The sequence below is a fragment of the Lissotriton helveticus genome, chromosome 1_1 (assembly GCF_964261635.1).
Source record: "Lissotriton helveticus chromosome 1_1, aLisHel1.1, whole genome shotgun sequence".
Taxonomy (NCBI): domain Eukaryota; kingdom Metazoa; phylum Chordata; class Amphibia; order Caudata; family Salamandridae; genus Lissotriton; species Lissotriton helveticus.
In genome coordinates this window covers 152,989,718-153,015,946 of record NC_136057.1, presented here as the reverse complement: position 1 = coordinate 153,015,946, position 26,229 = coordinate 152,989,718, and the positions used below count along the sequence as shown (strand labels likewise).

General features: G+C 48.0%; 1 protein-coding gene across 4 annotated transcripts in view; it reads left to right on the top strand.

The window, feature by feature from the left end:
• Window positions 1-26,229, top strand: part of CORO1B (coronin 1B) — a 219,571-nt gene that overhangs the window by 133,533 nt on the left and 59,809 nt on the right. For all 4 annotated transcript variants that reach the window (XM_078659251.1, XM_078659259.1, XM_078659252.1 and 1 more), the window contains one exon: window positions 18,241-18,345. In XM_078659251.1, the coding sequence (XP_078515377.1) occupies window positions 18,241-18,345 (105 nt within the window). The remainder of the gene's footprint in view (window positions 1-18,240; window positions 18,346-26,229) is intronic.

Sequence of the window (26,229 nt, the reverse complement as noted above, 5' to 3'; positions counted from 1 at the left end):
ACCCAATCGTCGACGATGGGTAAGCCACTGTCGTCAATTGTATTGATAAAAAAGCAGCAGTCATTTGTTAAAGCTTCGTCGACATCACCGTCGACGACGTCGATGACGACGATAAAACAAAAGTCGACGACGCCTTCACCGTCGACGAAGATTCCGTCGACATCCGGTGTGTCGTCGACGAGAGTACCGTCGACGCAGAAGTCACCACCGACGACGAAGGTACCGTCGACGACTAAAAGTACATCGTCGACGAGAACATCTTCGACGGCGAGGTTACCGTCGACGACGACGACCACACCATCGACGATCACATCGCCGACGACAGCGACGACGACGAAAGTCTCGTCGACGCCAGACAAACGATCTTCATTACCGTCGACGACCTCATCGTCGACGACGACATCGTCGACACCATGGAAAAAAGCGGAGTTGATACCATCTAAAATGATTACCAAACTGCCCATTACACCAGCATTGACATCACCCAGTAGGGTTCAAAAACTACCTCCAGCCTGCTTACTTCAAACTGATGAATCTGATGATGACCACTTCGAACAAGCTACAAGTCCATCAGATCTCAATGTCAAATGCCAGAGTACTGACGATGACGGAGATGATGTCATCTTTACGGAAGAAACTACGCAGATACAGGAACATACTCGAGTCACTCCGATGATATGCCTGCCGGCTGAAATAGTCTCTGACTTGCAATTCTTGATCACAGACTACAAGAAACGATTCCCAGAATTACCAGCTGCCTCGTCCAAAGAGAAGCCTCACGAGTCATCCAGACCGCACCACTCCCCTAGATCACGACCACCACCTTTGGTTATGACGCAGGATAGTGAAGCGGTGCATAACATTCAATCTTCTGACGAAGAAGAAGATGTTCCTGAAGAAGGAGAGGTTAGAGACGACCTCTCCCAACACAGAGACGGAGAGGATTACGTCGCTCGTTCACCAGCCACGCCGGAACCCAACACTTCAGACTCTCCACCAGTGGATATCGGCGGATTCCACAATTTAATTGAGAGAGCGGCCATTAGATTCCACATGACCATGGAATCAAAGGAAACCGATTGTTTTCTTTATGACTTTAAAGATCCTATAAAGAAATCGGCGAGGTCAATTCCCATAATAGATTACATCTGGGAACAGGGTCAGCAACTCATGCAAACGCCTGCTTCTGTATCTATAGTGGTGCCGAGACTTGATAAAAAGTATAAGGCACCAACATCTGCACCTACTTGCCTTAATACGCATCCCAAGCCTGACTCAGTAGTCACCCAAGCCGCTCAAAAGAATTCCAGAAATCCATCCTCGCCACTCTCAGCACCACCAGACAAAGAAGGCAGAAAATTAGATGGCATCGGCAAACGATTCTCCACAACGTCTGCCATGACTGTAAAGGTGGCCAACGCCATTGCTCTGCCAGGCAGATACAATAGACAATTATGGGAAGATATAGTTCCGTATCTAACAGATATACCGGAAGATTGAAAAGATGAAGTCCAGTCACTCCTTAAAGAAGGACAGATGTCCGCATCGGAGATCATTGATTCAACTGTGGATGTCGCCATGACAGGCTTTAGACAGCTAGCAGGCGCAGCTGTCTTGCGCAGACCAGGATGGCTCAAAGCAACGTCCTTCCGTCAAGAGGTCCAAACCAAAGTTTTGGACATGCCCTATGACGGACAACATCTATTCGGTGCAAAGATAGATGAAGCCTTGCAGACGATCAAGAAAGACACGGACACTGCAAGAGCTCTCGGGACTTTACAATTTAAAACTCAGTCCTTTCGTGGGAACAGAGGACGAGGTCAACCAACATACAGAGGATCCTATCAAGGAAGATCCTCTTACTCCGACAACCAAAATCGCTCACAATATCAGCAGCGACAGCAACAACAAGATCGTCAGACCTCCTTCGGGAGAGCGAACTTCAGGGGTAAATCCCAGAAGAGAACGACCGGCGGACGACAATGAACTATTTCAGCAGACACTCCCCACACCGTCGTGTCCTCTCAAGATTGGAGGAAAATTGACACATTTCCTCCACAACTGGAGATCGATAACGACGGATCGGTGGGTTCTCCAATTAATCCAGCATGGCCACACATTGGAATTCAACTCAATCCCACCGTTAACTCCTCCTCGCAAACTTCCACACAAGCGCCTTCGCTTGCTCCTACAAGAAATCTCTTCCATGCTGAAGAAGGGAGCAATAGAACGAGTTCCATCCGCCCAGAAAGGGAAGGGATTTTATTCCCGCTTCTTCTTAATTCAGCAGAAAAAGAAGAAATGGAGGCCCATTCTCGATCTCAGGGCACTCAATGTCTTCCTAAAGAGCCAATCGTTTCGAATGGTGACAATCCAGGAAATCTTAGGATCCTTAGAGGAGGGAGTCTATATGACGTCTTTGGACCTGCAAGACGCATATTACCATATCCCAATACACCATCGCCTTCGAGGTGGCAGGTCAACACTACCAATTCTGTGTCCTACCATTTGGCCTCAAATCAGCACCACGCATTTTTACGAAATGCCTGGCTCCAGTGGCAGCTTTTCTAAGACAGCAGAATCACCAGGTCTTCCCCTACCTAGACGACTGGCTGGTGAAAGGACCATCTCTCACAGACGCACAGCTGTCTTCAACCGCCTGTCTCGATATTTTCCAGCTCCTAGGTTTAACTCTCAACTACGAGAAATCAACCTTGCAACCCACCAGAATTATAACATTCCTGGGGGCAACTCTAAACACCATTTCATCCAAAGCCTTCCCATCTCAAGAAAGAAAACACAAACTGATGGCTCTGGCTACCGCAGTGTCTCCCAAAAAGTCCATCAAAGTCCGAACGTTCAAATCCCTTCTAGGGATGATGTCTTCTTGCATTCTGCTAATCCCTCACTGTCGACTCAGAATGCGCCCCCTTCAGGAGGCTCTGAACAAACAGTGGATCCAATGTACAGGCTCTTTCGAGGATCACATAGTCATCACTCGACAAATAACCAAGGCTTTGCTGTGGTGGACGATGAACAAGAACTTATCCAAAGGTCTAACGTTCTTGATACCAGCAACTCCACACGTCATAACAACAGACGCTTCTCTGGAGGGATGGGGTGCAGTTCTTCAGGATCTGCAAATCAGTGGCAAATGGACGGACAGGGAAAAACCCTACATATCAACCTCCTAGAACTGAGAGCAGTTCTTCACTCTCTCCAAGCATTCCTCCCTCGCATCAAAAACTCAGCAGTGCTTGTGCGCACGGACAACACAACCACAATGCACTACTTGAACAAGCAGGGAGGGACGCATTCTCTGACACTGTCTCGAGAATCGCAAAAAATCTGGAACTGGCTACTGCTCAACAACATTACATTGACAGCGGAATATGTCCCAGGAAAAGACAACGTAATAGCAGACGCTCTCAGCAGACAGCGGTCACTGTCCCACGAATGGGAACTGGACCAACAAGTTCTCAACGACATCTTCTCGGCATGGGGAACACCACACATAGACCTCTTTGCCACCAGGGAGAACGCCAAATGCCACAGCTTCGCAAGCTGGCATCCCCAACCGAGGTCACTAGGAAATGCATTTTCCATCGCATGGCGCAACGTGTTTGCGTACGCATTTCCGCCATTTCCCCTAATAACCAGAGTCATTCGGAAAATGAAAGTGGAACACTGCACCTTGATTCTCATTGCCCCATACTGGCCGAGACAACATTGGTTCACGGACCTACTTCGCCTGTCTGTTCGACCATCGATCCAACTACGTCAACACCAAACTCTTCTCTCAATGTCCAGAGGCCAGGTACTCCACCCGAATCTGAAATCTCTCAGATTATCAGCATGGCTCCTGAGTACAGAGAATTCTGTCACCTAAACATCCCGCAGGAGTGCAAGGAGGTCCTAGCCAAAGCAAGGGCTGTCAGTACAAACAAAACTTATTCCTTGAAATGGAAACGCTTTTGTATTAGGTGTTCAGACAACAATATCCATCCTTTCAGAATCACGCCGGAGCAAATACTTCCGTATTTACTACATCTGGCGCAAACAGGGCTTGCACATGCCTCCATTAGAGTTCATCTAGCGGCAATCTCGCGCTTTACAAGAACTTCGAGAGGTCCCTCACTATGGTCCAACAGGCTGATAAAGCAATTTCTTAAAGGACTCTATAGATCTTTTCCAAGGCCAAGACGTGTACCACCAACATGGCACCTTAATATAGTACTCAACCAATTGATGAAACATCCATTTGAGCCCATACATAGGGCTGATCTCAAATACATATCTTGGAAAACTGCTCTTCTTTTGGCCTTAACATCAGCAAGGAGGGTCAGTGAACTACAAGCGCTTTCTATACAAGATCCTTTCATGCAATTCAGAGAGGACAGAGTCATTTTAAGAACTAATCCTCGCTTCATTCCGAAAGTCCCCTCGGACTTCCATCTCAATGAACCACTTGTACTTCGCTCATTCTTCCCAAACCCCAGTACTGTGGCTGAAAAATCCCTCCATTCTTTAGACCTCAAGAGATGTCTAAAATTTTACCTGGACAAAACGAAACATTTCAGAAAAACAAATCAACTTTTCATTGCCTTCAGCAGACCTAGAAAAGGCATGCCACTCTCTAAGCAAAGCATTTCCCGATGGATATCAGCGGCAATTACCTTTTGCCATGACAAAGCCGGACGTCCATTACATTCCACAGTCCGAGCGCATTCCACAAGAGCTGTGTCCACATCGGCAGCACTATTCGCTGGAGTACCGATTCTGGACATTTGCAGAGCAGCGACCTGGAAATCGCCGCATACATTTACCAGGCACTACTGCCTGGATACAGAACTGTTGCAGGATGCAGCCGTGGGCCAGGCTGTACTTCGCCATCTATTCCACTGAGATGAGCCTTCCTTCTTCCCACCGTCCTGCAATGGTATGCACATTTATTACTTATTACTTGTGTTACTGATGGTATATAGTCGTATGATATGTTTTATCTCAGACTAATTCTTATGTTCCATCGCAAATGTGCATAATGTATTGCTTGCTATTCTGATTCAGGCATGTGAATCTATGAAAGACACCCATAATACTGGATAAGGAATGCGTTACTTACCTGTAACAGCAGTTATCCAGTATTGGTGTCTTTCATAGATTCACATGCAACCCTCCCACCTCCCCAGGAAGTACTCATCTCTCACTCCAGAACATTCACTACGTCTACCTAGCTTGGTGCGTACGAAAATCTGAGAGACTGAGGCTCCTGGCAGGAAGGTTCTAGAGGGAGGTGGTAGCTGATTGGCTACCTTCAGGAATTTGGTCCTTTTTACAAAAGGATATAGATAGGCTACTAAGGCAAGGCCTTTAGGCCTACTTTTCTCTATGTATGTCTATAGGACATTACTTTTATATTACCGGGGCTCCCATCTCGACGACGGGGAATGATTCAGGCATGTGAATCTATGAAAGACACCAATCCTGGATAACTGCTGTTACAGGTAAGTAACGCATTCCTTCTGAAACATGCCCAACAGAGCGGTGAGGAAGGTCAGAAATGTAGCGGTTAACTGTTCAGCCAGAGAGGAAGAACTTGAGAGAGTTGGGGTGCAAGTGCTGGACCAGTACTGGCCAAGGGTGATATCATTGCTTCATTAATGTCTGCAAAGGGATTCAGGTGAATGAGAAGGGAAGACCAGCAGCAGTGGTGTGCTCTGTTGATGATAAAGTCTTCTGAGCAGAAGGGAGTGGTTAAGATGTATCTCAAAGACTAGACCGAGACTGTAAAGAAGGAGCAGCATGTTAGTATTAACAATACAAGATTTATAGTATGAAGAGAGGCAAGAAAAGCGAGAAAATGGATATAAATTATAGTTGTGTTTTGTGGGGGTTGGAAGAGAAGCGAACACATTGAAATAGATTGCAACAAAAAGTAAGCCTGAATAGGAAATCCAAATTTGTTAAATCTCTTAGTAAGAGAAGGAAATAAAAAGCAGGTCTTTTAGGTATTTACAATTTGATTTCATATAACTCCAGTGCACAAGATACGTTGAAGTCTTGGTTATTGGGGCTTAAAAAAGTTTTTTTTAACTGAGTTTTATTTAGCGTGAACTTGACCCGAAGGGAGATTAGGTGATTTGCCCAGAATCACAGGATGTTGTGCGTCCTTGCTGAGACTCGAACCCGGTTCCCCAGATTTAAGGTCGACCACCCTAGCCGTTAGGCCAACTCCTGTCCCTCTCTGTTTGAGAGGGAAGCCTTATTTTCAGCCTTTTCTAAAGGTTACTTGATCTCTAATTGACCCCAGGGATTCAGCTCGGGCTGGAAACCTGAGCAGAGCATGCTTTGCCACAAGATCTCTTTTTATGGATCTGCAGGTCCTCACCAGGTGGTCTGAGGAGGATACTGATTGAGAGTAATGTAGGGTTGTTCCTGCAGCTTTACCATCCAGATGAGATTCAGTGACCTATTGCTAATCTCGGTATGCGGAAAGCATCCAAGGGTCAAATCAAATGAAACTGGTTTTGATGCAGCTGCACAAATTGCTTGTGACTTCAATGAGTTTAAACTATTTTCTTTTGTGGTGTTATGTGCAGATGATTTGGAGAGATGTTTCTTTATCTAAAAGGGCAGAGTTCTGTTCATGAAACAACTCCCATTGGATCACAACTGCATCTTTGCAGGGGATCTGGCAAAACAATTATCTGGAAGGAAAAGTTTCACAATTTTAGAACGAATATATTGAAGATGGATTTGTACCATATGATGCCTTCAGGAACCATCGTAGCCTTATGGGTGCCCTTCTTCAATTCCCAAGCGTAGAAGCACAGGCTCTGGCCTTTATTCCCCAAAACACCAGGGACAATTACTGCTGTCAAATCACTGACCTCAGGAATTCGATTTTCATCCTATTCGCTTCAACCACATCCATTAATGGAGAAAAGAAAGAAATGGAGCTAGGAAAGCATACTACTGATGCACAGTGGCTGAAGGCATGTAAACACACAAAGTAATAGGTAATAGTTATCAGTTGTTATTATTATTAAGCATTTGTAGATCGCATAGCTACCCTCGGGCGTCCCTGCGCAGGTGACTGAACATAGAAACGGGTGAGGTTATTGGGCCGATTGTTGGAATAACACTGTTTTTAGAAGTTTCGAAATGTAAGGAGATGGGGTTCAAAGCAGAGGTGTGGGGGTAGTGTGTTCCAAAGCTGCGCCACATTGTAGGAAAAGGATCTTCTTCCGTTTCTTGTCCTCCTGATTTTGGGGATGACTGCAAGATTGAGACTAGGTCTCAGGTCCTTCTTAGGGCGATTGAGACTAGGTCTCAGGTCCTTCTTAGGACGATAGGGGCTGAGGAGGGATTTGTTAATCGTTGCTCCTAGTCTTATGAGCAACGCAGAGGGCCTTGAATTTCACTCTTTCGGGGATTGGCAGCCAGTGTAGAGTTTTTAGGACTGGCTTGGCTGAGTGGGTTTTGGAATCCCGAATAGCATCTTGATCCCACAGTTCTGAGCGACTTGGAGCTTCCGTAATGTTGCTTTGTGAGCCTCCAAGTAGAGGGAGTTGCCATATTCCAATCGTGATAGGACCAGGGCCTGAATCCGGATTCTTTTTGCAGCCATTGGAAGGAGCAGGAGGACCTTTCGGAATAGTCTGAGTGTACCAAAGCAGGCCCCTGTCACCTTCACTGCTTGGTGGTTAAACTTGAGAGAAATGTCTAACCAGACACCCAGAATTTTTATCCTGGGTTAGGGGGGAGGCCTAGGCACTTGGGCCATATCTGATTTAGGTCCATGCTGGAGTGGTTGCCTAGGAGCATGAGTTTTGGGTTTGCCTCTGTTAAGCTTGAGACACGAGTGCTCCATCCAAGAGGCCACTTTCTCCAGACATGTTTCGAAATCAGAGGGGAATTTGCAGGGACCATTAAGAGTTATGACCAGCTGTGTGTCATCTGCATAGGTGACGATCTTAATCCTGTGAGGCAGGATGATATCAGCGAGTGGCCGCATAAACACATTAAATACTGTGGGGCTCAGCGAGGATCCCTGCGCGACTGCAGCTGATCTCTAGTCTCCTAGATATTGCGTCCCCTGAAAAAAACTGGAAGGTTTTGTTGTCTAGGTAAGATTATATCCAGGGGATCACCTCATCTTGGATCCCTAGCCTCCTGAATCTCTAGACTAAGATGGCAAAGTTAACTGTGTCGAAGGCTGAGCTTTGATCCAGGAGGATGATGGCAATTGCTCCTCCTTCATCTAGGATTTGTTTATAGAGTTCTCGACCACAGCAAGAAGAGCAGTTTTGGTTCCGTGTTTAGGACGGAACATAGTCTGTGGTATGCAGGCAGTCATGGGTTTCCAAGAAATTGGAGAGAAGAGAGAACATGTTCTTCTAAACTTTTTACAATGGCCAGCAGCAGCGAAATTTGGCGATAGTTGCCTAGCTGTGAGAAAGTGGCTCTGTATATACTGGACAATAATGAAGTACAGTGTGTACAGAGTCCACAATCCCCAAAGGTATAACAGAGGTTAATGTCAGAACTGACCTTACTCTCCAAAGTGGTAGCTTGGTCGAGCAGTAAGGCAGTACCAGAGGACAGTGTAAATCATTTGTTGTACACACTCAGTCAGCAAAAGGTTTCACACACTCAAGAACTGCATTCCTGGCCAATTGTTATTATATCCTCATATATAGTGGTTTTATTTTTAGAACCAACAGTTCTAAAAATATACTTTTCAAGTTATGAGTACTCATGTAAATACTTTGCAGAGGAGCAATAAAGTTTGTGCACACAATTATTACAGGATAGCTAGTAAGAAACACACTCCAGCATTGAGCTCAATGGGTTTTTCACAGGCAAGTACAGTTGATTACTTTATGGATTACTTTGGTAGTTCCAGGACTAGATCTTAGATTCAGTCCTGGGGTCTAAGTTGAAACCAGATTACCAAAAACATTTTAGTTATTGTGATGAATTTTCATGAATATAAAGCTGTTTTAAAAGTTCACACTTAGAAACTTTTCAATGTACTTCTGACAATGTTGTTCAATGGGAGGAAATTCAGGTTGCAGGTTAAGTACGATCGTGTTACTTTTGTAATCCAGCACTAGTCTCCTAGGGCCAGCACTGGGGGCTGAACTCAAAACAGGTAGGTAATTGCGTTTCAGTATTTTGTACCATTTTTAAAGAATATCTGCAATTTTCAAAAGTAGACAGAAGAAATTTCATAGAAAAGCAGACAATGGGTTCCTATGGAGAAAATACAGGTTACTAGTAAACCCGCTAGGGATTACTTTTGCGGTTCAGTACTGGGCTGAAAGGTACAGCACTGGCTTCTCTCCTGATCACAGGTGAGTACTTTCGAATTCGGACTTTGGCTGATTTTATAGGAATATTTTCGTTTTTCAAACCTTCACACTTAGAAAATATTCGAGTCAAAATGGGTCAATGTTATCCAGTGGCAGGTAAGTGAATTACGGGTTTCCAGGTGAGTACTTGGTTGGTGAATTTAGGGTTCTGGGCATAGACTCAGGGGGCCCCCATGGTCAGGTGAGTACAGTTAGTTCAGTCCCAGCGGCACAGGGGCGGCCGGGTGCAGAGGTAGGTAGGCCCAATGTTATCCAATGAGGGAAAGGGGGTCTACGGTTGGTGGCTGCTGGCTAGCAGCCCACGTGGCTCTGGGAGCTGGGCTCCTGGTCACTTGCTCAGGGCAAGGGGGGGTGTTGGACTTGGCCTTTCTGGCAGTTTCACCCCTGAACTTTTTGCTTTTGGTATGTGACCTGGTGATAGTGATTTATGGTTTCTGCGCACTTTTTCTGTGTCCCAGTGGAAAGTGCGTGCGCACTCTGAGTGCGTGTGATGAGGTTGGCCTGCCCTCCCATAGGAATGCATGGGGAATGTATGTGTCCCTGGTAGTTCCTGATGTGTGGGGAGTGCAGGCTCGAGTTTGGTATGTGCGGACTCGTGTTATTAAATGCTGCGCAATGATGTATGCGGCGTGATTGTGGAAGTGCCACTTCTAGAAGTTGGCATGTTTGTGTAATTTGTGTCTGGCTTGTGATTGGCTGGAGCTGGCTGGTGAGCCTGGCTCCATGATTCATGATGGGTATGCCCCGGTGGTGAGTGTTGAGATTAGCAAGAGTGATGTGAGGACCTGAATAGGGCTGGGCTTTCCCCACACTATGCTGGCTCCGCCCCCTGTGGTGCGTCTAATGTCCCTAGCCTGGCCAGTGAAAGGAAAGGGTGGCTGAGGAAAACAAAGTGCTCCAAAACCAGCTGCGACTGGTTTCCCCCCCCCCCCTGCACCCTGAGACAAAGGAATTCACTGTAGAAAAAGGGTCTGTGTCCCCTTACAAAAGGTTCTCTGTTCCTGATCTGAAGAGGGGAGCCTGCTGCTGCTGGGCGCCAGGAGGACCGCCACTAGGACTGCCTTCCTGCCTGGAGGGCCCAGCCTTGCCCCCCTGCCTACCTTCCTAAGGACTTTGCCTGGACTTGTGGCTGAGTTTCCCCCTAGCACTTGGGAGCGCTTTATTTTGCCACCAGCGCTTGGGAGTGCTTTATTTTGCCACTACCGCTTGGGAGCGCTGTAAATACCCCCCTAGCGCTTGGGAGCGCTTTCTGTTTGCAGCCGGTGTCCACCCGGCATTACCCCGCTCATTGCCGCACTTGTGCCGTCCAATACCCCTAGCGGGTGCCCACCCCGCTAGGGACTTAAGTGTGTTCACGGGAGCCCACCCCGTACTGCTGCTGCATTGAGGAAATCAGGCAGGCCGGGGGCGGGACTACGGGACAACAGGAAGCAGACGGGAGCCCACCTTGCGCTCCTGCACCGCGAGAGTCACCGTTGAAGGCGAGACCCCGGAGAAGGAGCAGAAGCAGGACGGGAGCCCATCCCGCCTCCACAGGACGCAGCCTCGAGGGAAGCCCCGGACCCAGAAGAGGGGCCGGGCGAAGTGCGGAGGGAGAGACCCGAGGAGCGGGAGCTTTCCTGTGTACGGGGTGGGGAGGAGCAGCGCGGGAACGACTAGGAGCCCCCGCCACAGCAGCCCGGTGAGTGTGGGCGTCTGGGGGCTCAGCAATTGTTCTAGAGCGGCCCGGGATGGCAGAGAGCCGCTCCATTGTTCTGGGGCAGCATTTTTAGTCTTCAGAGCCTGTCAAGGCTCCAACAACAATCCCGGGGGCATTATTGTAGTTACAGCCCGAAGCTCCACCTGCACCAGGCATTTGCTGATTTCGAGTCCCCAGAGGGGGGACTCCCAACGACGGGACAAGATTTGTTTTAGAGCCCCTAGAGACTCAGGGGCATTAGTAATTCGGGCCGCAGAGGCTCTTGGCGGCATATTTGTTTACGAGCTCTGAGAGGCACCAGGGCACCACAATTGTTTCTTCAGACCCCGAGGGTCCCAGCCCGCAGTGTTGGTTCTTGAGCCCACGAGGCTCCAACGTTGGCCCCATCGGTTCTACAGCTGCCCAGCACTTAGTGGGCGGCTGCTACGTTTAGGCCTGGCGCATTTCTTCTTTGGCTGCCTGCAGCCTGCCCTGACATTTGGGACACAGGGCGTCCTAGCCCCAGAGAGGTCAGTTGGCCTGGGGACAGTTACATGTTGCTGGCTTATGTGTTTAATGCGCAATTGTTCTTTGCTGCACCTCTGAATGTGTTTTTAATGCGTCATGTGCTTTTCCCTACACCGCTGAATGTATGTTTATGCATCATGTGTTTTTCCCTACACCTCTGAATGTTGTGATGCATCATATGTAATGTTCTTATGCCTATACCCCTAAATGTATTGTGATGCTTAGGTGGTTGTTCTTCCTAGTACAGGTGGTGCTAGTGAGGTCCTGGTTCCCTGCGTAACATTCTCCTAAGGGGGTTAGGGTTGCGTAGGTGGTACTTACCTCTTACCAGTGATTACTGGTGGTGTGCTCTACTTTTTATTTGATGCTACAAGTGTTGTATGTGCTAAGTGTTATTCCTACAAGTATTCTAATTCTACCAAGTGCTAATTCTAACAATATTCTAAGTCTAAAAGTGCATAATCCTGACAGTGGTCCATATGGCCCTGTCCTGTACATATATCCCCTGTAACTTCTGCCCGTGCCTGTTGGCACATGGTAAAGTGTGTGTTTATCTGATGTGTTTGCTATAATACAAAGGCTATTTTTACATATAACCTTGTGTGGAGTTTCCTTTGTGGTGGGCCTTGGGTGTTGTTGCTGGGTGCGCGTGCAAACACTTAACTTACATAGCCTCCGGGATAAGCCTTACTGCTCGCGCCACGTTGCCTAGAGGGTGAGCAGGGGTTATCTTTGGCGTGTAACTCCCTTGCCCTGATGTAGGAATGGTGGTTTCTGCCTGACTTTGGCGCAAGCCTTAGCCAACCGGAAATCACATTTCTAGCATTGGTAGGCAGCGGAAGGGATCCGGATTTGTGTTTGCGCTGTACCGCAGTGGCAGTTGGCTGCACCACAAAACTCTGCATTTTTTGATAAATCACATTTTGGGGATTATGGTTTCTAAATTGTTCTGAATGTCATTTCTTTGGAAATGTGTTTCTTGTGCACTGTGAGTTAGGTGTCACTAGCTCAGGGTGGTTTCTATCCCCTAAGTGCATTTTGAATTTTCTGGATTCAACAGAGGGTGGGATCCAGTGGTAGCAACGTAATAGTGTCCAGTACATTTGTTCCCCGCCACGCTCGTAGAGATTGGTACCTGTGTCACATGTGGTCAGGTTGAGAAATCAGGGGTGGTAAAAACTGCCTTACCAGTCCGGGGGGGGGGGATGAATGGTGTGTTGCACTGGACAAGTGAGTGTGAGTTCTCTGGGATAGGGAGCTCGCTGAATTCTTTGTAAATTTTGTGCTCTTGCTTCAGCTCTGACAGTTAAGTCCCCTGTGATGCACGTGTCTGTGAGCATCCTGCCAAGATGGAGTCTGCTTTTAATGTCTGGGGTCTTTTTATGCTGAGTTGAGAGAATTTTGCGAAGAGAGACATCGCAGTGAATGAGTCAGAGACTCCCAGTCCCAGCTTAGGGAAAACCTAACACAATGGCAGAAGGATGACTGGGAATGTGAGCACAGTGAGGAGAGGGCCCGGGTCTCACACCAGGGGGGTGGTGGATCTGTGGGGAGCCCTGAAGAGGAGGAAGAAGATGACACTGCATGGGCACCAGCAGATAGAGAAGACACCATAGATAGGGAGTCCCTTGCTGGGTCAAGTAGCGGAGGCAGTGCCTCATCCCTTTCTCTGACCCCAGAGGAGAATAGGAAGTTAGCCTTAGAGGAGAAAATGGCATTATGGGCTCATGAGTTGAGTCTTAGGATGTTGGCCCTTGAGCAACAAAAGCTAGAGACTGAGAGGGTCTTGGCGCAGGAGAGGAGTGTAACTCCCTTGCCCTGACGTAGGAATGGTGGTTTCTGCCTGACTTTGGCGCAAGCCTTAGCCAACCGGAAATCCCATTTCTAACCGGGGGAAGTAGGATAGGGAGGGCCAAGGGGTCACAGCCAGCGGCACTCGGGCGGGTGGGTGTAGGGTGCTTTTGAGCCGTCGGGCGCTCAGTGTTATCCAATGAGGATCTTGTAAAAGGAACAAAGGCTGCAGGCTCGGGGAAGGTGACTCTCCAAGGGCGAACAGCACTTCAAGAGGTAAGTTGGGATGATGGAGCACAGGTAGGTACCCCAAAGGGAGGCACAAGGGTGTGCCGGGTGCAGGGGTGTCTTTGGGGGTCGGAAAAGCTTACCCTCGGCTGGTCGCGGTTGGGGTGGCCCCTGGTTCTGAGTCTGCAGGCGTCGGCTGGTTCGTCGAGGAGGGTCTTTGGGCACTGGACATCAGGTTCTTTGGGCACTGGACATCAGGTCCCAGTCACCGGGGGGACGTCCTCGTGGTCTTTGTTCAGGTTGGCCTGGCCCGGGCTCGGCTGGTGCAGAGTGGACTGGTTCGGAGCTTCCTGGTGAGCACCAGGTGGGTTGTTGCAGCAGAGCCTCTGCTGATGGGAGTCCCAATCTTCGAGAGGGCCAAGGAAGGCAGGTCCTCTGGGTGTCCCAAGGTTGCTGTCCGCGGAGGTCGCCGGGATTAGGCAGGAGCAGGTTTCAGGATCAACAGGCCGGTAGGTCTGGGGCCAAGTCAGTTGTTGTTGTCCTGTTGTTAGCAGCTGTGCGGCGGGTCTTCTTCTTGATCTTCTTTCTTTTTTTGCTATCGGGATCTGAGGAAGGAAGGTTCAGGGAGCCCCTAAATACTAAATTTAGGGGCGTTACAGGTAGGGCAAGGGCAGGGACCAATGGGTCCCTGTCCTGGGGTGAGGACACCCCCTAGTCTGCTCCTCTCCTGTGGGATGGGGGAAGGAGCCTAGCTGGGATTGGGCAGGGCTCCCCCTCTATAAGATGGCCGGAGCCCGGGGTTGTGCTTCACCTCGCCTCTCCCATCTGAGGGGTGGAGTTGGCAGAGGTTGGCACACCCTCCTTCCTGACGTAGTTTTTCCCGCCAGTCTTCCCGCCAGAGTCGGGGTAGAATGGGTGGGGGGCCAGTTGCAGGGTACAGCAAATGGTCTAGAGAAGCTCTCAGAGGCGGTATGCCTTTGAAGCTTCCCCCGTCCATCCTGGGGGAGGAGACATGGCACTTCGCCCAGGATGTGCATTGTTGCAGGCCCAGGAGAGCGGGGGGCTCTCCACCCAGGGGTCCAGCAACATGTCTGCTGTGTGGCAGCCTATGCAGCCACTCAGCCCAGACGTGGATTGTAGGTTCAGGTTTTGGTGGGCATCTCTAAGATGCCCTCTCGTGCATCTTACATTGAATCCCACACTGGCATCAGTGCGGGTTTAATGTGCTGAAGTTTGGTACCAAACTTGTCAGTCTTCAGTGCAGCCATTATGGTGCTGTGGAGTTCGTAGTGACAACCTCCCAGCACCATATACTCTTAAATGGCATCACTGCACTTACGGTGCCCAGGAATGGCCCTGTGTACTGTAGGGGCACAGGGCTCATGCACCTGTGCCCTCACCTCTGGCATAGGGCACCCAGCTAGAGGGGTGACTGAAGTATGCCAGGGTAGTGGGTTCTGTGGGCATGGCATACAGGGATGTGTGCCATGTCGACTCTTGGTTTAGTTCTGTACTCAGGCACTCAGCTTGCAAAGGCAGTGTGTGAGTGCCAGGGTACAGGGCCCCTGAGGGTGGCACAATAAGTGCTGCAGCTCTCAGGGGTCTTCTCTGGTCACCATGCCCTGTGTAACTAGGGTACCATTTACTAGGGGCTGACAGGTGGCCAGAGATGCAATTGAGTATTTTGTTTCAGCATAGCTTTTCTTTTTAGGGAAGGAACACAGGCCCTGGGTACCTGATTGGCAGGGACCCAGGGCACACTCAGTCAAAGCACATCAGCAGTTCAGAAAAAAGTGGGGGCATACCAATGCAAGAAAGATGGCACTTTCTCACACAAGCTCATCTAGGTCTAGACTAGGTTTTTTCAATAAGACCGTGACTATGGTAAGTTTCCATGGACCAGGGACTGATCCTGTGGAGGTGGAAAGATTTACAATTTACAAAATAGTAGAAAGGGTCACGTTTCCTGCTTTATGTAGGATATGTGGAGGGGCTGGCTCTAGAGGGGAGCATGATTTTATTTGTGAAAACATTTCTGTCAGCTTATCCAGATTCAGAGCTGCGAATTCCTTAAGCACGTGTTCTAGATGGTGTACAGGCACATTCATTGATAGGTCACTGGGGCGGGGGGAGCTAGGGAATGCGGCATAAAGCTTTTCAATTTTTCCCTGACAGAAATCTGCCAGTGCATTACTCTGTTCTGGGGAGGCCTCAAGGGCTAGTTCATTTTTTAGGAGCACTAGGATATCCTCCGCAGCGCGAAAAATTTCCCTGGGAGTATTAGTGCCAGAGGTAATGATGCCTTTGTAGTAACTGGTCTGCGCTACGTTTATTTCCTTTTGATGGATTTTTATAGATTCTCTATGTTTTAGTTTGCTTAGGTCATTATGGTCTTTCCTCCATTCCCGCTCCAGTCTTTTGCATGTCTGTTTAAGTACTCTCAATACGGGGGAGTACCATGGAGTCCTTTTCTCTCTAATTTTGTGGCCGAGTTCAGCTGGGGCGACCTTATCAAGTGAGGACTCAATTCAATGAGTAAAGTTTTCCAAGGCTGCGTGAGATTTAAATTGGCTTTAGGTTAAATATTATCAAGAGCTATGATCCAAGAGTCTACAGGAAGTTTAGCGCAAGGGTATGCTTTCCTCTTGATGGCTTAAATGCTCGGGGTTCCCGTGTAAAGGGGTCATGCGGAAGGGGATCAGGAAGTGGTCCGACCAGGGGATGCGGATAGGATCGCTCGCCGACATTTCGGTATGGTTACTGAAATCGGGGTCTTGTGTAAGGCCTTTCTTGTGTGTGGGGCCTATGACATTTTGAGCAAGTTGAATAGTTAAAAGATCCTCTGATGCATCCGCCTTATTAGGATCAGCAAAATGTAGTTTGAAGTCCCCCATAAGGGTGGTATTGGGGGACATGCCCACTAATGTAGCTGCCACCTTAGGAAAGGATTTAAGAAATTGAACGTACCCTCCTGGACTGCGGTAAATGAGGACTCCGGCAAAGGAGTGGGTGGAAGATCGTGCCATGTTAAAAGAAAGACTTTCGCCTTCCAGAATGATATTGGGTTCAACCCTACATTTGGGTTTTTATGCATTATGGCAATGCTTCCTCCTTTCTTTTTATCGCGGTCATTCTGCTTCATAGTAAAACCCTCGGGCAGAGTTTATGCTGCGGTCATTCCGCTTATTAGTAAAGCCTGTGGGCAGAGTTTATACCAGATCAGGTACCAAATCATTATGTAGCCATGTTTCCGTCCGGAATAGAGCATCTGGGTCCTCGTCTTCCAGGCGCATCTTAATCTCCAGGGAGTGTTTTTGTAGAGATCCGCAGTTGAGGAGGAACATTTTAAATGTGTGATGGTGCTGGATCTCAGGGGGTATTTCAAGCTGCAGGCGAAAGCTAAACGTGCACTGAGTGTCCCCGGGCTCCTTGCTAAGAGGGAACTTTGTATGCTGACCTTATTATTTATAGGTGCAAGAGCTTGATGAGGGCATGTGTCACCCATTCAATAGTTCATTTCATGGATCCGGCCATGACTCCAGCGTGTCACAACTGGAGCTGATTATGGGCACATGTAGTGGGGTTGTGAGGCAATTTTAAGATGATGTGGTGGCCCATTTGGGTGCATTGATGCATTAGAGGCTGGCGAGAAGGGATAAACTATGCTTGCTTGGGTTGTTGCCTGGACATAGCAAGCTCACCTGCAACTTTACTTGCTCAGACTCCCAAAGACTATGGATGGCGGATTTATCCAAATGGGTAGAAAGGGAGAGGTTGATTGCTGAGGAAAGTAGCACAACTAGATGATCCTTGCATGGTCTGGGTGTACTAGATCACTATGTAGAGGTCAAACATTAAGAAACTGATTTGTGGCTACATTATTGGAGATATATCTTGTTAAATGATTGCCTCATACTCTAAATAGATTAAAATACTCTCACGTGATGTTCAAGAAGGGACTTCTTATTACACTTACTTGCCTCTGTAATCTCTTCTCCATTTGTTCATGCAAAACCGATTGGAGAGATTGTCGCTTCTGTCTTACTTAGGGTTTCTTATTCTCGATCTGCCACGTAACACTGTTGTATGTATTGGGTGCATGTCATGTTTATATTGTGTTATACTTCTGAAAAGCAGAAAAATATCATCAAGACTCACTCATAAATAAATACATTCGCTTTGCTACTTTAATTGAGCCTTCGTGTTGTATTAGAAATTGGAATTGATTTTTGACAAATGTTTGTTCTATATTTAGTGTGTGGACGCCTGCCTGTTTCTCTGTATTCAGTGTGTGGATGCCTGCCTGTTTCTCTGTATCCAGTGTGTGGACACCTGCCTGTTTCTCTGCGGTTTCAGTACTATGTGATAGGTAAAATAATACTCTGCCCAGGCAGTTAGTTGTGTGCTGGATTATCCTTCATTGTGTTTGAAGCCCTGTGTGTTTTATATTCCACTGTGTCCCTGTGGAAGCTGTTCTACAAATAACCTGATTCTTTTGATCTCTTGGGACTGGATCTGATGGTGAATGGCACGCTTTATGTTCTGTGGCGAAAGTAAGCCATGCATGCAAATGTATAACTTGTAAACTAAACTGTTGGTTTTCGATTGCAAAATGACTTGACTGGCCTCTCCTTACAGGACAACCTGGATGAGCCGATGGGCCTTCAGGAGCTTGATTCGAGTAACGGTGCACTCCTCCCATTCTATGACCCGGACACAGGCGTGATCTACGTATGCGGGAAGGTAACTAGAGTCTAATGTATCTTCATTGGCAGAGTATTGATCCAAGTAAAGTGTCTCTCTAGTGGGTGGGAGAGGACCAGGTCTGCAGACCACTCAGTGGAGAGGGTTGTATTCCCATGTGGCTCTTTGCACAAAGGGCCCTGGCCGCGGCTGGCTCCGACTCCTCAAAAACAGTGTGAGATGCCACGGAGACAGAGGGACCAGCGAAAGAGAATTTGTGTGTCAGACCACAGAGCGAGTGTGTGAGAGGAAGACTTCAGACAGATGGAGAGAAACCGAATGGCAAAGGCATGGCTTAGCAGTAGGTGAGTATGGGGCTGGATAGAGCAGGCATGATCTGAGAGAAAACACAGAACAGGAGTGAAGGCGCGGAGTGAGGAAAAAGAAAGTGAGACAAATAAGAGACCTGCTGTGCCTATATAAAATTAGAGCCTAATATGGAAGAGGTAAATTGAATGAGACGTCAGCAAGTGGTAGTTCCATTCTGTGCAGAGTGCCCAGCGACCACGTCGGACCCTGTGCCTCCTTTCATGTTGCACTGGCCTGGTTTTACATTATGAGGTCGTTTCTAGGGAGGCCTAAACCCCTTTAATCATATTGTAGAAGAATTTGGCATCAGTAGCAACCACATTCTAACCAGACTCTTGACCGAACTCCCAGCATATTCCCCCTTTCCCCAAGCTCCCCCATCCCACTGCCCCACTCACCGGAACGTGAGGCAGGTAACTCTGCAAGCACCCTTCATTCCTCTACCAGTGCCTTAAAGGGTACCTACAGGTATCAGAAAACATGCACCTATGACCTGCCATTAAGTTATTAATACTGGAAGGAAAGAAGGAGCCAGAGTAAATACTTATATTGGTTTGAAACTTCTCTTGATGGGCTGCCTTTGACAGCCCCTTTTTTAATTTGTATCACCGAGGGGAAGTGTACTTCCACCTTTGGCAGGAAAATGCATCTGTTATCCTACTCCCTAGAAGTCAGAAATTATCTGTATCCTTTATAATTGACGCTTGTGTAGTCTTTGGAACATTCAACCTTGCGGCCTCTTCTCTACTAGGTGAAACTGTTCTTTACTAGGCTGAACGCCAGGCGTAGAATTTACTTTCAAACCTATTTTCAAGGCATAGCCATTGCCAGTTAGGCCAACATGAATAAGTGATGTCAGTCCTATGATCCAAATTTGTTAATGGTTTGTGACAAAGTTCCTCAGCTTGTGCGGTTGCAGGTCCACTTGTTCAGTGCCCAAATGATGCTGTGGACATGGCTTCAATTAAGTCTTAACTTTTGAACAGTCACTCTGATAGGTGAAAGTGCCTTTACAATCACAGGTGAGTATAGGCACAGTGTAGCTCAACCTACCTGTTTTCATTCAATGCCACTTTATTGTATGAGTTTTATTAAAAACATATACCATACGTATTGTTAGTTATATCATTATAACATCGTTCAAAACATCAACATTAGTTTACAACAAGGATTTAATTTCACTCTTCTGTCAAATGTTGTATTATTGCTCCTCCGGCCCTAAAAATGTAATTATATAGACAATATCTTCATTTGATAGTCACTTAAAACACAGATCAATTGTCTTTTCTAGTTCCTGAGTTTGAGCTTAACATTAGTTTTTGATGCTTCCTTAATTCTAATAAGTTGCTGCATAAACAATATATGTGTTCAGTTGCTTCCTTGCAGAGATGGCAAAGTCAACAGATTGATTGCTGCTTATCGATTGCATGCCAGACTTCTTCAAACTGCCTAAAAAATGATGTAAAGACTCCTGAATCTTAAAAATTCCTTCTTTTTAGCTCTGCTTAATGTTTTTTCTAGGTTCCTCTCGTGTACATGCCTTAAAAACATTTACTGTTCTTGTATTTAGCGGACTGCAAAGTCTATCATGAAGTGACTTGTTTTAATGACTTATGTTCGGATTTCTTCTTTGTGCTCAGTTCTGTATTTGGCAGTAACAATAGTTAAGCCATAGAGTCTTCTTGTAATCTGCACATAGTTCTTTTAACCAGTTTGCTGCTCTGAACGTTCCACGCCAGTGCGGAACGTTCTATTAAGTGGGCGGGGCCGCCTCGGTCAACGGACGTGCGCAGCACTACCGAGGTAGTGCTCGCGACGGCCGTTGCCCGTCGGCAGTAGCAAACGGGTTAAAGTATTTAAAGTAAAGAATTTTAATGCAGTTTCTTCAGCCAGACACAGTCACAAACCTAATTAATGATTTTTGTTTTATTAGTGAAAGCATTTAGTAGAATAAGGGCCAGACCTAGGCACAATCAACAGTGAAGAGTTGATACTCTTAAACTGGGAATCTTTTGGATGCTTTTCTATAAATAATTTTTCCAATCTTCTTGCGGTTTGCATATTCATAGCTATTGAGCTGTATGGCGAGTTGCCAGTTTTGCTATAGCTCTTTGATAGTCACTCCAATAGATCCTCATTATTTATAGGCAAATCTTTTGATGTCGCCAGTCACATTTGAAGCTCTGTTTGAAAAACTGACATTACATTTTAATGTTCTGATTGTTCTACCTGCAGACTATCACATCTTAAATACTTGTAGGTGCTAGACTGGTTCAGAAAATGTTCCATAGCTCTTCTCCGACAGTATGAGACGCCCCACTTTGATGCCCGTAGTGACATTGCTGAGCCCATAAAATTCCCCCCGTATGTTATACCAACATAATTTCCCTTTCTGATAGATACATCTGCCGTGTGGATTCTTCACCTTGTGAATATCCCCTTGCGTCAGCAACATTCGGAAATTCTTTTCGTAGCCTCGCGCCGACGTGGACTTGGACGTCATAGAGACACGGCATTGCACGCGACTCCGCTGATGTCACCGACGCCTATAATAGGCCCACGCCGGCGTGATGACATCAGTTCCCTTTTTTCCGCGTCGTCGACGCTAACGGTTATCGGGAATCTCAGTAGCCAACTGGTACTTTGTTGCCTTTTTGTTGCCTTTGTCTGCTTCTCTATATCCAATTTCTTCGACGAGGTCTTCGAAGAAGACCGGCTTCAAGCCCTGCAGGGAGTGCGGTAAAATTATGTCTATAACCGACCCACACAATGACTGCATCTGGTGTTTGAGTTCTGACCATGATGTAGATGATTGTTCTTCATGTCGGAAGATGAATCCGAAGGCCCTGAGGGAGAGAGAAGCAAAACTCCTGGTGGCAAGACTGAAAGCTGGGAAAGAGAAATCGTCGATCTCGTTCTCGAAGGTCGAGGTCTGGATCTCGTGAAGGATCATCCTCGAAGTCGAATTCAGATCATGCTTCGAAATCGAAGAAGAAGCATAAGAAGAGGAGACATGAGTCCCGACATCGTTCCGGTAAGGAGTCGGGGTCAAGGTCACGGTACGTTCTAAGGTGGTTACTCTTGATGTCTCTGAACCTGAAGGTGAGGCCTCACCTTCGGAGTCGCGAGTGCAGTCTCCGGCTCCGGATCCGGCGCCGTCCCCGGCCCGAGAAGAGGAAGAGGTTCAGGAGGATATGGATTCCGTGCCTGTCGAAGAGCTGAATCCGAACACTTCTCAAGATCAGCCTGAAGGTTTTCAGCCGCCCTTTCCAACCCCAGGCCAGGACACATCTGCGTTTCTGAACGCTATGTATGGCGGCTTCTCAAGGGCGTGGTACCCCTCTGGTGCACCTTTGGGTCCCATGGGTCCTCTGGCTTTCAATTTAGGAGTTCCTCACTCCTACCCTCCGGCTCCGTTTATGCCTTATATGCAGGCTCCGATGCCGCCTTGGCAGTTTCCGGCTCCACCGAGGCCATCGACGCCGATTCCGACGTCGCCCGCTCCAAGTCGTCCTCAGGTACATCCCATTGAACCATCGAGTTCGATACCGACGTCGATCCCGAATCCGTCGGAGCCGATGGTGGATCCGGTAGCAAAATGTGTGAAGGAGAGATCCAGAAGGGAGGCTCAACGCCTTTTGGAAGAACGGAGGTACTTGGATTCACATTCTGATATGGAGGAAGGTGAATTGGATGAGGATTGTTTTGAGGAGTTGGCTGACACAGGAAGTCTGGATTTCTCTCCAGAGTGGGGGTTGCCCTCAGGCTCTGGTACGCCTTCTAAGGATGTTCAACCTTATCATTTAGTTATGAGGAAGGCTGCTGATCTCCTTCAATTAACTTTGCCGACTGTGGAATTTAAATCCAATATTCTAACTGAGGTCTTACATTCTCCAAATTCAGTAGTGGAACCTTTACTTCCATTCAATGATGCCTTGACAGAACCCATTTTGGAAGTATGGAAGAAACCATTGTCAGCTCCTGCGGTTTCTAAGAGTGTGGCCAGGAGGTACAGGGTTGCTCCTGAGGACCCTGTTTTTTTGACCTCTCATCCTTCGCCGGAGAGCCTGGTCATTCAAGCTGCATGTTCTAAGAAGAATGTAAGTGCCTTTCCCCAGGTTCCATGTGAAAAGGAGGCAAAGAAACAAGATCAGGTTGCTAAAAAGACCTTCTCCTCTGCAAGTATGGCATTAAAGTCAACAAATGCCACTTGTCTGATAGGGAGATATGTGCATGCCCTTATGGATTCTTTGCGTGTTCTTACTCCTAAGGTTCCTGATGCCAACAGGAAGGACTTTGAGGAGGTGATCTCAGACGCACAGGCAGCAGCTCGCCAAGTTATACAAAGTGGTCTGGACACTGCTGACTCTGTGGCGCGCATCATGGGCACTGCTGTTGCTACTAGAAGGTCTGCTTGGTTAAAATCCTCGGACTTTTCGGCGGATGTTCAAGCAACTTTATTGGATCTTCCCTTTGATGGGTCTGGCCTCTTTGGGAAGAAGGCTGATGCAGCCCTTGAGAGATTTAAGGACAGTAGGGCAACTGCTAAGTCTTTAGGTCTTCAGATAAGAGGCTCTTCGACCAACAAGAGATTCAGGGGTTTTGGTCGCTCTTCCTTTCGGAATTACCGACAAGGTCAGCAGCAGCAGCAACAACAGCAGCAGCAGCAAAATTCCATGTACAGATCATACAGGGGAAAACAGAGAGCACATCCTCGTGGGCGTCAAGCCTCTTCCTCCTCCACTTCCTCCAACCCTCCTGCCCCAGAAAAGCAGTCCTAGATCCGCCATTCAGGATCATGTGGGTCCGGTGGGGGGGGGGGGGTCGGCTTACCCATTTTCTACAGGATTGGGAATCGGTTACATCAGATCTTTGGGTTCTCAATCTTGTAGAAAATGGGTATGCCCTTCCATTTCGGGAATTCTCTCCCAATTACCCGCCTTGCCAAGGTTTTTGCACCGAGGAACACCTGTTGCTTCTACAGGAGGAAGTGCAGACTCTGTTAAGAAAGGGTGCGATAGAGGTGGTCCCAGAGCAGGAAAGGGGTCAGGGATGCTACTCCAGGTATTTCCTGATTCCAAAGAAGGATGGCAGACTTCGTCCAATCCTGGATCTCAGGATCTTGAATCTTTCTGAAACAGGAGAAATTCAAGATGCTCACCCTTGCTCAGGTTCTTCAAGCGCTGCTAGAAGAAGACTGGATGGTGTCACTCGACTTACAGGATGTGTACTTTCACATCCCAATCCTGAAGTCGCACAGGAAGTATCTCCGTTTTACGGTGGGATCGCAGCACTATCAGTTTGCGGTCCTTCCGTTTGGACTTACTACTGCGCCTCGAGTCTTCACCAAGGTGATGGCAGTGGTGGCGGCGCATCTCAGAAGATCAGGGATTCCAGTATTCCCTTATTTAGACGACTGGCTGATCAAAGCAGAGTCGTCAGAGATAGTGCTCCATCATCTGCGAGAGACAACCCAGTTGTTGTACAGGTTGGGTTTTTCGATAAATGTACCCAAGTCTCACCTGGTGCCCTCCCAGCGCAACCTGTTCATAGGTGCTGTACTGGACACAACTGTATGTCGTGCATTCCCACCTCCTCAAAGGATTCGCGACATACAGGAAATGATTCCTTTATTTTACAATGGAGCGGTCGCTCCAGTCCTGAAGGTCCTTCGCCTGCTCTGTTTGATGGCTTCATGCATTATGTTGGTCAACCATGCACGCTGGCACATGAGGGCGCTCCAGTGGTGCCTCCGCAGGCAGTGGTATCAGCACAACGGAGATCTCGGGGAGTCAGTGAGGATCTCCAGAGAAGCTGCGGCGGATCTATCTTGGTGGGGCGTGGAAGGCAATCTGTCTCAAGGGAAGCCTTTCCAATTACCTCCATCGGTGGCCACAGTGATAACGGATGCGTCCACTCTAGGGTGGGGTGCTTATCTGGGGGATCTGGAGGTCAAGGGTCTTTGGTCTCCAGAGGAAAGGTTGCTTCACATCAACCTTCTAGAATTGCGGGCGATATGTTTGGCGCTCAAGGCCTTCTTCCCTTCACGGTCGTTCGGTTCAGGTCCTGACGGACAACACGACCGCGATGTGGTACATCAACAAACAGGGAGGAGTGGGGTCGCAGTGTCTCTGCAGAGAGGCTCTGCGCCTCTGGTCCTGGGTTCAGGACCATCAGATTTGTCTGATGGCAAATCATCTGGCCGGGGTTCTGAACGTTCGTGCAGACCGTCTCAGTCGGCAGTTCTCTGCCGACCACGAGTGGAGGCTTCACCCGGAGGTGGTTCACGACATCTTTCAGATGTGGGGGACTCCTCGGGTGGACCTGTTCGCCACTCGCGAGAATGCTCACTGCCTGTCTTCCTGCAGTCTCCAGTATCGATGCAAGGAGCCTTGGGGGACGCGTTTCAGTTGAGTTGGGAAATCAACTCCTTTACGCGTTTCCTCCCATACCTTTGATTCCTCGGGTACTGAGGAAGATTCGCCAAGACAGGGCCCAAGTCATATTGGTCGCCGCGGACTGGCCAAGAAGGGTGTGGTATACAGATCTTCTCCACCTCTCCTCCCACCCACCGCTCCGTCTCCCTCTCAGGGCAGACCTCCTCTCTCAGATGGAGGGGCAGGTTCAACACCCCCACCTCCAGACATTGCACCTTCATGCCTGGAGATTGAACGGGGCAACCTGAATTCTTTTTCTCTCCCGCCTGATGTGGTGGATGTCATCTTGTCGGCCAGTCGTGACTCCACTAAGTCCATCTATTCTTATAGATGGTCGAAATTTGTCACTTGGTGTGGAGGGAATTCTATTGACCCTTTGAGAGCCCATTTGTCTGATGTTCTCCAGTTTGCCCTTTCTCTGGCGCAGCAAGGGCTTGCTGTTGCCACTGTTAGGGGTTATCTTTCTGCGTTGTCGGCATTTCTCTGTTTGCCTGACCAACCTTCTCTTTTCAAGTCTCCTGTAGTTTTAAGGTTTTTGAAGGGCCTCACAAATAGGTTCCCTCCTACTCCTTTTATTGTGCCTCAGTGGGACTTAAATCTTGTCTTGACTTTTCTGATGGGTGCTCCCTTTGAGCCTCTTCACAAATGTCCTCTGAGGCTTTTGACTCTTAAGACAGTCTTCCTCGTTGCAATAACCTCTGCAAGGAGGGTAAGTGAGCTTCAGGCTCTTAGTTCCAAGCCCCCTTTCTTGACCATTCATGTTGATCGGATGGTTCTTAGGACCAGGGCTGCTTTTCTTCCTAAGGTGGTTACTCCTTTCCACCTTGGTCAATCCATTACCCTCCCTACCCTTTATCCTCCCCCACATCCTTCCAAGGAGGAGGAGAGGTTACACCGTCTGGACCCTAAGAGGGCGGTGTCTTTTTACTTGGACAGAACTAAAGACTGTCGTTTGGATGATCAGCTCTTCGTTGGGTTTGCTGGCTGCAAGAGAGGAAGAGCTGTCCACAAGAGAACCTTGTCAAGATGGATCGTATTGTGTATAAAGATCTGCTACTCTTTGGCTGGTAAGGAACCACCAGAGGGTATAAGGGCTCATTCTACAAGAGCTAAGTCTTCAACCTCGGCATTGGCTAGA